This window comes from Schistocerca gregaria, chromosome 1 (genome assembly GCF_023897955.1).
Source record: "Schistocerca gregaria isolate iqSchGreg1 chromosome 1, iqSchGreg1.2, whole genome shotgun sequence".
NCBI classification, from domain to species: Eukaryota; Metazoa; Arthropoda; class Insecta; order Orthoptera; family Acrididae; genus Schistocerca; species Schistocerca gregaria.
In genome coordinates this window covers 1,114,781,066-1,114,796,323 of record NC_064920.1, presented here as the reverse complement: position 1 = coordinate 1,114,796,323, position 15,258 = coordinate 1,114,781,066, and the positions used below count along the sequence as shown (strand labels likewise).

Below are 15,258 nucleotides of genomic sequence, written 5' to 3'. Positions count from 1 at the left end.
GACTTATATATACAATATATAAATGTATGCATTATGTAATAACTGGTCAACTCAATAGGCATGAAGAGGTGCTCATTATGTAAATATATCTGCACACTGTTGGAACTGAAGGCTACAGTTAGCTATGTAACAGTATACACAACAGTGTGATATTAGCACTGTTATTTGGTTAACTGCAGCCCTCGATTCCAATGGTCATCGTGTAGAAATGCTTACATTATGACCATCTCTTCAAGTCTGTTCAGATGACTGCACTCAAGTACTAGTAGTTGTGTAAAGAACTTACATTTCATTTGTAATTTAGTCAGGAACTCTGAAGAGAAATGAAACTGTGTGTAAGGCAATCCAGAAGGGAGCAGAGTGCCCAATGACTGCATAGAGATGAGTGCACAGCTAACAATGCAACCAGCACAAGCAACTTAGTAATGAAGCAGAAGCTATTTAAAGCATGGTGTGAGGTGAAACCCAGGTCCGAGGTAATTTATGTATGTAAAAGAACTGCTGGGGTAGGCCTATTGCCAGCAGCAGGCAAACATCTGTGTCAATGGCTCTGCCATGCACTGCCTCATACAGGCTCTCAGTGGCAGTTGCCAGTTACCTGCATCCAACTCATTGTTGTTTGATGGATACTAACCTGGTAACAAGACCAAACTGTTAATGAGAGCACTTCTTGACCTGAGGCTGAAACATATAATAAATATTTACAAGGAAGTCACCTAGTTTTTCTGAGGTTGTACAATTTATTATTTATTTATTTACCAGCTACCATGTGATCCAAAGCTATTTTGTAACAGAATGAGTCACTGCATAGTTTACAGAAAAATGGTTAAAAATCTAGAAACAGAGACTAATAGTATACAGAAACAGAGTATAAGTGTGAACAACACTTCACAGAGAAAAGTTTTGAACAACAGTGAGAAACTCTTGTGCAGAAAAGGAGTGTACAGGGAAATCTTTTAACTTGATTTAAGAATGTACTTGGGATTGGTCATTCATCTCCTCCAATTCTGCTGGAAGCCTATTGAAAATTAAACCTGCTGAATAGAGCAGACTTTTCTGTACAATGTTCAGTCAAGTGTTATGCAGGTGGAAGTAATTTTCAGTCTAGTGTTCACTGAACGAATGTTGCAGTTCCTGATGAATGAATCAATAGGTCAGCAACAAATCCCACGGTGTACGCATAAGTGGATTGCATGAAGGTTGCTAACTGACAACAGATCAATGACCGACAATTTCTGGGCTAAAAAGTTCTTCGTGAGTGAACAGTGCTTCCCCATAATCTAACACCATACACAGGAATAGAAAAAGTAAGGAAAGTAAACAAATTGTGTTTTGACAGTGGAGATCATTCTTACACTGAAGATAACAGCATTCCATTTCTGCACTTAAAAGTGATACCCCCAAGATAGCCTTCCATCTACCCTCCAGTCCTAAGAATTTCGAATGGTGGATGTCACTCGCAGGCAACATTCAGGCAATACAATTTCACTTTTACAATAATTTCAGAGAAAGCACATGCATCACGTTTGGTAACAAATATGCATTAATCTGTTGCCTGAAAGTTGCAGTTGTTGTCACTGAATACCCTATTAGCTACATCATTTGTACTACGTTTTGCATCCTTTATAATAATTCTTTACCATTTGCAAAGAGAAGAATTTTTGGATCATTTGTCACATTTAATGGCAAATAGTTAGATATCTATCAAGAATTGCAATAGACCCAGCACAGATGTCTTGGCACCTGCACTTTACACACACCCCATCAGATAAAAACTCTTTCATGTTTGCTTACACTGGGGGCCAGTCTTCTGCCGCCTCCTTTGCAAATGCGAAATGAACTGCTGCCGAGCTTTTTCCCCTAATTCCAGCACTTGTGAAAGTATTCTATGATCAAGTCTATGTAATATCTTGATAATTTTTCCTCCTACGTCATTCTTGACACACAGCCAGATTGGAGAATTTATATGCTTATCCAATTTCTAAAGCCTTTGTCTCATTCCATTACACCAATGATGTGCAATATTCCATTTAGTACCATAATAATTTTGCATTTTTTCTTAGTAAGTAATCTGCCATGTACATTTACTTCAATATTCAACTTCATGCAGAACACAAATTATGTCACTATTGGTCTCAAATTACCTGAAAATGGATTGTTAACGTCCTTGAAAAAGTGGGCATGGAGCTGGGAAAGTGTGGGAGTTGTGTCGCTGATAGGAGACTTGATAAATTATGCCAACATAATAGTATGTATCTGTAGTTTTTTAATAATAGTATATTCAGTATATTAACTTATAAAAAATATTGAACGTATATGGAGTACTTTTCACAGGAACTATCTTTTTGAAATTACAGAATTTACATAAACAACATGCATTATTTCTTTGGTCTCCTGGAAATTCAGTCCAAACTTTGGTCCCGTGGAAATGCAGTCCAAAATCTATACTGGACCTTATTTTAAAGAATTATCAATGATGTTTTAAACAGAAATGCCACATACATTGATCAGAAGTTAAAACAATGCAAGTATCTCCATCAAATAATATAGCCACAATCACTTTAGCACATCACAGTCACTTAAAAGCCATTAAACACAATAAATACTGATAGGAACAATGTGACAATATCATGTTTTTCACATGCAGGTCTTTTTAAAACCTAATTTTATCATCTGTCACCAGCCCACATTTCGAGAAAGGTACTGGCAAAATTAACAATATATTAAAGCTTCAATTCATCCTGTGTTAACAAAGTACTTCTAGTTTTGAAATTTGATAAAGACAATAAAATTGATAACAAAATTTTAAAAATTGATTTCTAAATTATATCCAATCCATTTACTTTATGCACAAAAATAATAAATAGAACTTTAATACCATCAGTAACAAACATAAAATGTTTAAAACAAAACTAGAGTAATATTCTTCAATAACATCTGTAACTCTCATGCACACAGTGAGAATGATAAAATGTCAGCAACAGGATTAAAATTTTTAAATGCATGTCAGTATATAGATACTTTGGCACAAACAATCTTTAACTTACTCTCTCTGCACTATCTACATAAGTCAGTGTTTTTAATAATATCACAACTGACACCCTGTCAATCACACGTTTTGTGGAATACAGGGTTTAACAAACTCTGACAATTAATTACTGATCAGTAACACCATCACACACGAACAGCAACATTGGAGTGTGAAACAGGTAAGCTTCACCGTAAATGATAACTGCGTCAACTATATTTCTTTTGAGGCACAACATTAAGTGGAAATGCTGCCGCCAGCAATACTCCACAAAAAGAGCTCGCCACAGATAATAATGGTACAGATGAAGGTCCTAAGTATTCAAGCACTGCACCTGAACATAGTGGAGCAATTAAGCGAGCAATGGATGAAATGCTGTTACTGGCTCCAGTAACAGAACCCCTCTTATTGGGATCTGTTCTATTTATTATCATTTTGGTACTAAGAATCCGTAGCAAAGAAAATGAAAAGCTTAATGGTATAAGAAACAAAACAAAAATATTTAACTGCTCTACAATACTTACAGCAAAAAATGCAAAAGACAGCAACAAGAAACCAAGCAGTACAAGAGACTTTGTTTTCCAGTTTTTGAAAAGAAACCCTTCAATCCAACTCACTGAAAATGCACAAATAGCACCAATCATGCCTTGAAATGATATGGTATACCCTACCCATTTTGGAGTAAGATCAAATTTTTCTTGTACAGTGCTAGAATAATTGGAGTAGAATACTTTTTGTGCAAAAGATAAAAGAAATTTTATAATAAATAAATCCCAGTAAAAAGACCAATCGACTTCTGTGAGTTCTGCTACTATTTTTAACACTCCAGTTTTTGTAGGCTTCATTTGTGTCTCCAACACTGGTGCAGAATTAGATTTTTCTGCAGTCCACAGGTATTTGTATACTATGCCTGGAAAAAAGCACAAATATAGAATTTGAGTTTAAGTTTAAACAATCAAAGACAACAAAAATTAAGTAACAAATAGCTGCATAGTATGTATGAAATGCCTTTACACACAACATATGGAAGGGATGAGAGTGCACATTTTTTTGGAGACTGGACTGCAGTGAGGAAAATTTCCATAGATAGTTACTGCCTGGATGTTAATAGTTGATATTTGCCAGGTAAAGAGTAAATTAATGAAACACATTGTTGTTGACAGCCATCATAGTAATGCAATTATTTTAGTCCATCTCTGAGCATCTTTATGTGATGGCCAGTGTTGAATCTAATTCTCTATCAGCACTGGACCCAAAGAGAGCAGTACTGAAGGTAATGCTAAGCTCTGGTGAAATTTAACAACATGCTTAATAATAGAGGTGTTGAGTTGTCTAAATTTCCTTTCAACTCTCCTATTAGGTGAGCAATTACCTTTAGGCCTTAAATAACTGCAAGAGGAGTAATGGGTCAATAAAATTCCTAGACACACAGCATATGTTGCTAGCATTACTAAGAGACTATTTGTAATGTTATATTATTGTGACTGTTTTCCTAGCTTTAAATGTGACCTGACACTGTAACAGGAAATATGAAAATCTATACCTTACGTGTGTCATTGTAATCCATTAGGAAAGGACAAGCAAGAGATATGGTTCACAAGAAATTATACTTAAGATCCAGATTTGCAAATGTACTAAAACATGTTCATAATTAGCGATTGTCCCTTTAATGTAGGATATATTTGGATACACACACCTGTACACATTCCTTACACTGCTCAAAACATTTTTGCATAGCATTTTATAAGTCTGCACACAAGTTCAGTCTTTTTGTCTTCTGGCAGAATACAACAATGCATCTGTAGTAACAGATGATGTGTACTGCCACACAGTATTTACACAAAACTAGTCACAGGCAAAAGCACACAAAAAACACACACTAATAAGCCCAGAAATTATTTTCTAAATAATTCAAGCACCACTGTTCCTAACATGATAACTTGGTAGTGTCTTAAGGATTTTGGAGTGGGCAACACACACTGAATTTGTCCATGCTGCTTAAACATGATTATTTAATTAGCTGGGGCCGCACTGATCAGCTAGCATTACAAAGCAATAAAGAGAACTCAGAACTGATCACAGAACATCTAACAATGAATTAATTTACTATAAACAAGGAAAAGACTGTTGTATTGAAATTCTTATTGAAATATAACCAATCTCATACTGAATCATTCTCTATAGTTGAAACATCCAATAAAAATAAGTTTCTAGTCATTGTGATCGAAGAACATCTTACATAGAAAAAGCATATGCGCTACATGTCACGTCCGTAAAAATATTAGTTGCAATGTTTACTTATTAAAGCATCTTTCAAAGAGAATAGATTCTCCTGTCCTTAAACAAGTGCCCCATGGACTAATTCACTTGCATTTAGAATATGCAACTAAAACTGGAACGGGGCACACACAGTCTACTTGGATAGACTTACTTAGGCATCAAAAGAGAGCAGTTAGAAAAGTTGCTAATACAAGGCTATTCAAAAAGAAGGGACAGATTTCAAACATTTATTGCTTCAAAACTACAAAAGATAAGAACGCAAGTCCAACATTCCTGTAAAGACAGAGGTTCAAATTTTTATGCACTCTTATCATTCAGGTAACCCTGGATATGCTTAGAGAATTTCTCTAAGCATATCCTATATTACCAGAATGACAGCATTCGAGGAGGAGCAAAAGATGAAATTCATGACTGGTGGCCTCCCAAGTCTCCAGGCCTCACACGTAGAGATTTAACTGGGGGATTTCATAAAAGAACATGTTTCCCCCCCCCTCCATTCCCAACACTCTAGGAAGTCTGCATGTGACACTGTGTTGTCGAAACTATGAATTCGATAATGAGAGACCAACTATTTCATGTGTAACAGGAAATAAACCACTGTTTTAATATCTGTCATGGAACACACGATGCTCACATTGAACGCATAAAAATTTTTACTTATCTCTTTCCAAGAACATTGGAATTGTGTTCTTATCTTTTGAAGTTTTGAAGCAACAAATGTTTGAAATCTCATTCTTCCTTTTGATTAACCATGTATAAGTAAATGCCAATCCTGCAGAAACCACTTCAAAAATTATAATTTACTGAGTGTCTATTCACTGTACATCCTTAAGGATATTAAGTTTGTAAAAAGAATGATAAATTTAGTGTAACGAATATAGACATTCATAATTACAATACCTAAACCAGATGTGATCACAGTCCACTTGAACCTAGAAGACAATTCTATAATAGGCTGCCAAATAATATAAAAGAACTCCATGGAAATATCTTTACATGTAAATTGAAACACTTGTTAACTGAAAAATGTTTATACTTACTCAAAGATATCTGAGCTCCATTATTGACAATTCAAGTATATTACACCTCAGAATTTTAATGGTAGTAAATGTTTGTATAATAGTATATAATGAGCTATTTGTTGTATAGAGTCATTATAGGTATGGCATGATATTTTTGTAAATGTGCAAAAACTGATGACGTCTAAGACTAAAGTTATTACACACAAATAAAGATTAAAGATTATTGTGTGATGGAAAATTTAGGACCGAATGACTGTGGAAAGGATGGATTTAGCAGAAGAATAAAGTACAGTGTTTAACACAGATGCGATGGAGGTTTCTAGAATTCTTGTCCCTCATTTGGTATATTACAGCCACTTCTTGTATTCTGCACAGAAGTTGAAAGGAGAACCAAAAACTTTACACCTTCTTTTAATTCAGAAACATATGTACTTTAATGAAAAAGAGTAAATTTCTTGATGTAAATAATAAAAACATTGTACCTGTTACAAATTGTTCAAGCAGAGCCAGATGAATTTATTCTCATTACGAAGCACAAACACTTACTTATGTATTTTATGTGATTTTACTGTGTGTGTTTCGTCTCTCTCTCGCCACGCAGTCATCTTTTCGTGGTTTTATTGTTTCTGAAAAATCATGCTAAGTTAGAAAATAGTGCTATTGTGTGCCTACTGTAGTTACACCATAATGTGCCTCCGTTGTGTAGAATCTCTCTCTCTCTCTCTCTCTCTCTCTCTCTCTCTCTCTCTCTCTCTCTCTCTCTCTCTCTCTCTCTCTCTAAGGTTCCCCATGAAACATATGCTGATCACACATTTGATTGCATTACTACTACTTTCCATAGAGCCAGGAACTTTTTATTCCCTTCTGTTATTTGTCTATCATTGAGCTAAGGAAGGTTAGCTAATGTAGTTTGCTTGATCACTATATATTCCAACAAGTGTGCCATTAAAACTCAGAAACAAGTCCCAGTATGATCGAGAGTTACATTCATGAAGATGGTTACCATTTCTGCCTGAAGCGCTGGGAAGTTTCATCATTTCTGGAACATTCCAGAACACACTAAAGCATTCCAGAACATTTGAGAGTTTTGAAGGGCATTTCACAACATCCCAGAATGTTCTAGAAATTTCCAAAATGATCTGGAATGTCTGGAACATTCAGGAAGATTTCAGAATTTTCAGGAAAATCCCAGAAGCCCCTATCACAGTGGAACATTCCACAAAACTCTCCAATGTTATGGAATATTTTGGAACATTGTGCATCATTTAAAGCCTTTTTGGAAATCACAACTGGTAGGACTATGTATTGGTGGGGTTACATAAATCAAGACCTGTCGTGATTTTGAATGTCAGTTTCTTATCAGTTGCAAAGGGATGAACCAAAGTGACTGAGTGACTCAAAGCAAACAGTAAAAGTGATACAATGACTGAATATAAAGCAAAAATAAAGTGTGAAAAGTATGTACAGTTACTTGGTGTCTTTCTTAATAAAAAGTTAATTTGATTTACATTTTAGTCAATGCTCAAAAGTAAAAAGGAGATCTTGCCAGTTCTGATTCAAAATGGCAAAAACAAAAAGAACAGTGAAAAAGTGAAACAGGCAAACAGTGCAAAGCATATTTAAGTTGCCAACAAATCATAAAGAGCACCAAGAGAAGCAAAATCATTAACATACGTCGATTCCCTACCTATTATGCACTGAAGTGCCAAAGAAACTGGTTGTTGTTGTCATCTTCAGTCCAAAGAGTAGTTTGATGCAGCTCTCCATGCTCCTCTATCCTGGTCAAGACTCTTCATCTCTGAGTAACTACTGCAACCCACATCTTTCCGAGTCTGCTTAGTATATTCATCTCTTTATCTCCCTCTACAATTTTTACCTGCCACGCTTCCCTCCAATACTAAAATGGTAGTGTCTTGATGCCTCACAATGTGTCCTACCAACCAATCCCTTCTTCTAGTCAAGCTGTGTCAGAAATTCTTCTTCCACAATACTTCTCAGTACCTTCTTATTACTTAAGTGATGCACCCACCTAAGCTTCAGCATTATTCTGCAGCACCACATTTTGAAAGCTCATATTCTTATCTTGTCTAAACTATTTATTGTCAATGTTTCCACTCCATATATGGCTACACTCCATACAAATACTTCCAAAAAGTACTTCCTGACAAATCTATATTCAATGTTAAAAATTTCTCTTCTTCAGCAACACTTTCCTTGTCACTGCCAGTCTATATTTTATATCCTCTACTTTGACCATCATCAGTTATTTTGCTTCCCAAACAGCAACACTCATCTACTACTTTAAGTGTGTCATTTCCTAATCTAGTTCCCTCAGTGTCACCTGATTTAATTCATATGGATTCTATTACCCTCATTCTGCTTTTCTTTGTGTTCATCTTATATCCTCCTTTCCAGGCTTGTCCATTCCGTTAAACTGCTCTTCCAGGTCCTTTGATGACTGATAAAATTACAATGTTGTCAGCAAACCTGAAAGTTTTTATTTCTTCTCCATGGATTTTAATTCACACTCCAAATTTAAACTGGTATAGGCACGCATATTCAAATACATATGAATATAATAGAGGGAAACATTCCATGTGGGAAAAATATATCTAAAAACGAAGATGATGTGACTTACCAAACGAACGTGCTGGCAGGTTGATAGACATCCAAACAAACACAAGCATACACACAAAATTCAAGCTTTCGCAGCCAACGGTTGCTTCATCAGGAAAGAGGGAAGGGGAAGGAAAGATGAAAGGATGTGGGTTTTAAGGGAGAGAGCAAGGAGTCATTCCAATCCCAGGAGTGGAAAGACTTACCTTAAGGGGAAAAAAGGACAGGTACACACACACAGACACACAGACATTTGTAAAGGCAAAGAGTTTGGGCAGAGATGTCAGTCGAGGCGGAAGTACAGAGGCAAAGATATTCATCTACATCTACATGACTACTCTGCAATTCACATTTAAGTGCTTGGCAGAGGGTTCATCGAACCACACCCATACTATCTCTCTACTATTCCACTCCCGAACAGCGAGCGGGAAAAACGAACACCTAAACCTTTCTGTTTGAGCTCTGATTTCTCTTATTTTATTTTGATGATCATTCCTACCTATGTAGGTTGGGCTCAACAAAATATTTTCGCATTCGGAAGAGAAAGTTGGTGACTGAAATTTCGTAAAAAGGTCTCGCCGCGACGAAAAACGTCTATGCTGTAATGACTTCCATCCCAACTCGTGTATCATATCTGCCACACTCTCTCCCCTATAACGCGATAATACAAAACGAGCTGCCCTTCTTTGCACCCTCTCGATGTCCTCCGTCAATCCCACCTGGTAAGGATCCCACACCGCGCAGCAATATTCTAACAGAGGACGAACAAGTGTAGTGTAAGCTGTCTCTTTAGTGGACTTGTTGCATCTTCTAAGTGTCCTGCCAATGAAACGCAACCTTTGCCTCGCCTTCCCGACAATATTATCTATGTGGTCCTTCCAACTGAAGTTGTTTGTAATTTTAACACCCAGGTACTTAGTTGAATTGACAGCCTTGAGAATTGTACTATTTATCGAGTAATCGAATTCCAACGGATTTCTTTTGGAACTCATGTGGATCATCTCACACTTTTCGTTATTTAGCGTCAACTGCCACCTGACACACCATACAGCAATCTTTTCTAAATCGCTTTGCAGCTGATACTGGTCTTCGGATGACCTTACTAGACGGTAAATTACAGCATCATCTGCGAACAACCTAAGAGAACTGCTCAGATTGTCACCCAGGTCATTTATATAGATCAGGAACAGTAGAGGTCCCAGGACGCTTCCCTGGGGAACACCTGATATCACTTCAGTTTTACTCGATGATTTGCCGTCTATTACTACGAACTGCGACCTTCCTGACAGGAAATCACGAATCCAGTCGCACAACAGAGACGATACCCCATAGCTCCGCAGCTTGATTAGAAGTCGCTTGTGAGGAACGGTGTCAAAAGCTTTCCGGAAATCTAGAAATACGGAATCAACTTGAGATCCCCTGTCGATAGCGGCCATTACTTCGTGCGAATAAAGAGCTAGCTGCGTTGCACAAGAGCGATGTTTTCTGAAGCCATGCTGATTACGTGTCAATAGATCGTTCCCTTCGAGGTGATTCATAATGTTTGAATACAGTATATGCTCCAAAACCCTACTGCAAACCGACGTCAATGATATAGGTCTGTAGTTAAATGGATTACTCCTACTACCCTTCTTGAACACTGGTGCGACCTGCGCAATTTTCCAATCTGTAGGTACAGATCTATCGGTGAGCGAGCGGTTGTATATGAGTGCTAAGTAGGGAGCTATAGTATCAGCGTAATCTGAAAGGAACCTAATCGGTATACAATCTGGACCTGAAGACTTGCCCGTATCAAGCGATTTGAGTTGCTTCGCAACCCCTAAGGTATCTACTTCTAAGAAACTCATGCTAGCAGATGTTCGTGTTTCAAATTCTGGAATATTCCATTCGTCTTCCCTGGTGAAGGAATTTCGGAAAACTGCGTTCAATAACTCTGCTTTAGCGGCGCAGTCGTCTTTAACAGTACCATCGGCACTGCGCAGCGAAGGTATTGACTGCGTCTTGCCGCTTGTGTACTTTACATACGACCAGAATTTCTTCGGATTTTCTACCAAATTTCGAGACAATGTTTCGTTGTGGAACCTATTAAAGGCATCTCGCATCGAAGTACGTGCCAAATTTCGCGCGTCTGTAAATTTTAGCCCATCTTCAGGATTTCGCGTTCTTCTGAACTTCGCATGATTTTTCCGTTGCCTCTGCAACAGCGTTCGGACCTTTTTTGTGTACCACGGGGGATCCGTTCCGTCTCTTACCAATTTATGAGGTATGAATATCTCAATTGCTGTTGGTACTATATCTTTGAATTTCAGCCACATCTCGTCTACATTCGCATAGTCAGTTTGGAAGGAATGGAAATTGTCTTTTAGGAAGGCTTCTAGTGGCACTTTATCCGCTTTTTTAAATAAAATTATTTTGCGTTTGTTTCTGATGGATTTGGAAGAAATGCTATTGAGCCTAGCTACAATGACCTTGTGATCACTAATCCCTGTATCAGTCATGATGCTCTCTATCAGCTCTGGATTATTTGTGGCCAAGAGGTCAAGTGTGTTTTCGCAACCATTTACAATTCGCGTGGGTTCGTGGACTAACTGCTCTAAATAATTTTCGGAGAATGCATTTAGGACAATCTCGGAAGACGTTTTGTGCCTACCACCGGTTTTGAACAAGTATTTTTGCCAACATACCGAGGGTAGGTTGAAGTCCCCACCAACTATAACCGTATGAGTGGGGTATTTATTTGTTACGAGACTCAAACTTTCTCTGAACTGTTCCGCAACTGTATCATATTGTTGAAAGATAGGTGAGGTATGAGCGGCAGCAAATAGTATCCTCTCTTCTCGCTATCCGCCAGGCCTCAATCTCCGCTAATTTCAATTTGCCGCCGCTCATACCTCACCTGTCTTTCAACAACATATTTGCCTCTGTGCTTATGCCTCGACTAACATCTCTGCCCAAACTCTTTGCCTTTACAAATGTCTCTCTCTCTCTCTGTGTGTGTGTGTGTGTGTGTGTGTGTGTGTGTGTGTGTGTGTGTGTGTGTGTGTGTGTGTACGCGCGCGTGTATACCTGTCCTTTTTTCCTCCTAAGGTAAGTCTTTCCGCTCCCGGGATTGGAATGACTCCTTACCCTCTCCTTTAAAACCCACATCCTTACGTCTTTCCCTCTTTCCTGATGAAGCAACTGTTGGTTGCGAAAGCTTGAATTTTGTGTATATGTTTGTGTTTGTTTGGATGTCTATCGACCTGCCAGCACTTTCGTTTGGTAAGTCACATCATCTTTGTTTTTAGATATATTCAAATACATAAATACATAAACAGGCAGAATACTGTGATGTGGTCAGCAATGCCTATAAAAGACGAGAAGTGTCTGACATAGTAGTTTGATTGGTTACTGTTGCTGCAATGGCAGATTATCAAGATTTAAGTGATTTTGAATGTAGTGTTATAGTCTGTGTACGAGTGATGGTACACAGCATATCCGAAGTAGGAACGAAGTGGGGATTTTCCTGTATAACCATTTAATGAGTGTTCTGTGAATATCAGGAATTCAGCAAAACATCAAATCTCTGACTTCGCTGCGGCCAGAAAAAGATCCTGCAGGAACAGGACCAATGACAACTGAAGACAATCGTTCAGCATGACATAACTGCAACCCTTCCACAAATTGTTGCAGATTTCAATGCTGGGCCATCAACAAGAGTCAGCGAGCAAACCATTCAATGAAACATCATCGATATGGGCTTTCAGAGCTGATGGCCCACTTGTGTACTCTTTAAGACTGCGCGACACAAAGCTTTACACCTCACATGGGCCTGCCAATACTGACTTTGGACTGTTGATGACTGGAAACATGTTGCCTGGTCAGACGAGTCTCGTTTCAAATTGTATTGAGTGAATGAGCATGTGCAGGTATGGAGACATCGTCATGAATCCATGGACCCTGCATGTCAGCAAAGTACTGTTCAAACTGGTGGAGGCTCTGTAATGGTGTGGGACGTGTGCAGGCGGAGTGATGACAAACCACCGATAAGTCTAGATAAAAGTCTGACAGGTGACACATATGTAAACATCCTGTCTGATCACCTGCATCCATTCATGTCCATTGTGCGATGGACTTGAAAAATTTCTGCAATTCCAACAGGACAATGCAACACCCCCCATGTCCAGATTTGCTATAAGTAGCTCCAGCAACACTCCACTGAGATTAAATACTTCTGCTGGCCACTAAACTCCTCAGACATGAACATTACTGACCGTATCTGGGATGCCTTGGTACTTTTTGTTCAGAAGAGATCTCCTCCCCCTCATACTCCTATGAATTTATGGACAGCCCTGCAAGATTCCTGGTGTCAGTTTCCTCCAGCAATACTTCAGGCATGTCATGTCCTTGCCACATCATGTTGCAACACTTCTGCATGCCCATGGGGGCCATAACTATATTACAGTTTCTTTTGCTCTTCGGGGTACGTGGAACACAACAAGAAAAAACTTTCAATGACAAAAACAAGGAATTCCAGTCAAAGATCATCCAGGATTCGTGAAAACTGGCTCACTAGGCCAAGTACTCACTGTACATCCGAACAATGCTATCTCCATATGATGTTACATGAAATATGGAGACCAACAAGTTTCACATATCTCAAGACTGCTGACCTATGCCAGATGTACAGAGAAGCATGCCAACACTTAGGATGTCAGATAATGACAACCACTGGGAATTAACACTACAAGAAGCCTCAGTCACAGCCTCTGCTGAACAAATGAGAGTTATTTGGCAGAACAATAACGTGACACCCATTTCATTCCTAAACAGCTATGGGACTCCCTCAAAGACAGTGTGAGTTATGACATTGTACCAAATCCGACAAGCTCATCCTGAGCTGATCACCAAATCCAATGACATCTTCAATGAAGCATTCATTCATTTGCTCAGAAGATAAAAGTTTAACAATAAATAACCAGACATTAGTACCATTTGCAATGATAGCACCATGAAAAGATGTTATCAGTGTGCTTAACTTCGGAAATACAAGGGAAAAAAGCTACAACATCAACAAACTACTTCAATACACTGCTGACAAATCACTCCTCAATGGCAACTGAAAGGAAATTTACAATGTTACCATGGACTGCATCGAAAACAACACTGGGGAAGTTTTTACCTGGACACACCAGGGACCACCAGGAAAACAGTTCTAATAAATCTATTGCTGGCAGAAACATGTGATGAACAACACATCACACTTGCACAAACACCATCTGGCATTGCAGAAATTTTCCCAAATCTAAGCCACACCTGAAATTTGAGACTCTAAATTCAAGGGGAGAAAAAAGTTGTAGGCCACATCTCCAAATCTAAACAAACGTGGTCCATTTTAATATGAGACACAATTTAGGTCGAATGAATGACGATACAGCTACAGTAGTTGGTTCGAGTCGTAAGCTTAGCAGTAAAGCTTTACCAGGTAGCCATTGCTATGCGTCAGGCCCTCCGTCCGTATTTATACGGGTGCCCTTCCTTTTTCACGTGCTACGTCTGGTTTGAATTGATTGCTTATTTTTCTTTGATCTTGTAAGTGCCGTTCTCTTTGTTATAGGTGTTTACGTCACTCTAAGCTGAAAATGTATTACTATACTGTGTCATGCATTGTTTGTCACATTCTGATAATGAGTGTTTTCAACATGTCGTCGCTCGCTGCATGGCTTGCTTTTGTGGAGGGGGGGGGGGGAGAGGGGGGGGGGGGGAGAGAGAGGGAGAGAGGGGGGGGATTGTCTCATTAGCGAAACAATGGCAAGAGACTGCTATTTGTTGTACTTCTTACACTGCTGCTTTCTTTGATAGGGATCAACAAGAACCAAATAATAGACTGCGTATGACAGAAGATGTTCTGAACGAGAGTTTAGCGAACATTTTTCGCCGTTTGAAAATCTTTGCAGACGCCTCTTTAGTACATTACATCCTGCACAGAAATTAGAGTCATCTTAGATTTAAAAATCTAGCCAATTGCCGTGCTTCATTTCTGACTGTGTCACTATTAGGCATAAGAATAATATGAATATAAACATGACACAATATGTGTATTCTTCCGCGTTTGTTGTTGTCTCACTCTAGTTTCGTAGTTTATTAGGAAGACAGGATTTAAATGAGAAAGCAGCAAACACGAAAGAATACATGGAAAAATGTTTATATTCGTATTATTCTTATGGTTAAGAGAATACTGCATGTGATTCACAATGCATGAAAGTTCCTATTAGCAACCATCTCTTCTCACAGGTAGGAAAAAATTCAGAATGTAGATTTGGCCATATTGAC

The 15,258-nt window shown here is 38.4% G+C and overlaps 1 protein-coding gene across 1 annotated transcript in view; it reads right to left on the bottom strand.

The window, feature by feature from the left end:
- Positions 1-2,252: 2,252 nt before the first annotated feature.
- The window catches only part of LOC126283452 (major facilitator superfamily domain-containing protein 9-like), a 30,841-nt gene continuing 17,835 nt past the window's right edge, over positions 2,253-15,258 (bottom strand). Inside the window, exon 5 of the mRNA XM_049982272.1 lies at positions 2,253-3,938. Within this exon, the coding sequence (XP_049838229.1) occupies positions 3,238-3,938 (701 nt within the window). The 3' untranslated portion in view covers positions 2,253-3,237. The remainder of the gene's footprint in view (positions 3,939-15,258) is intronic.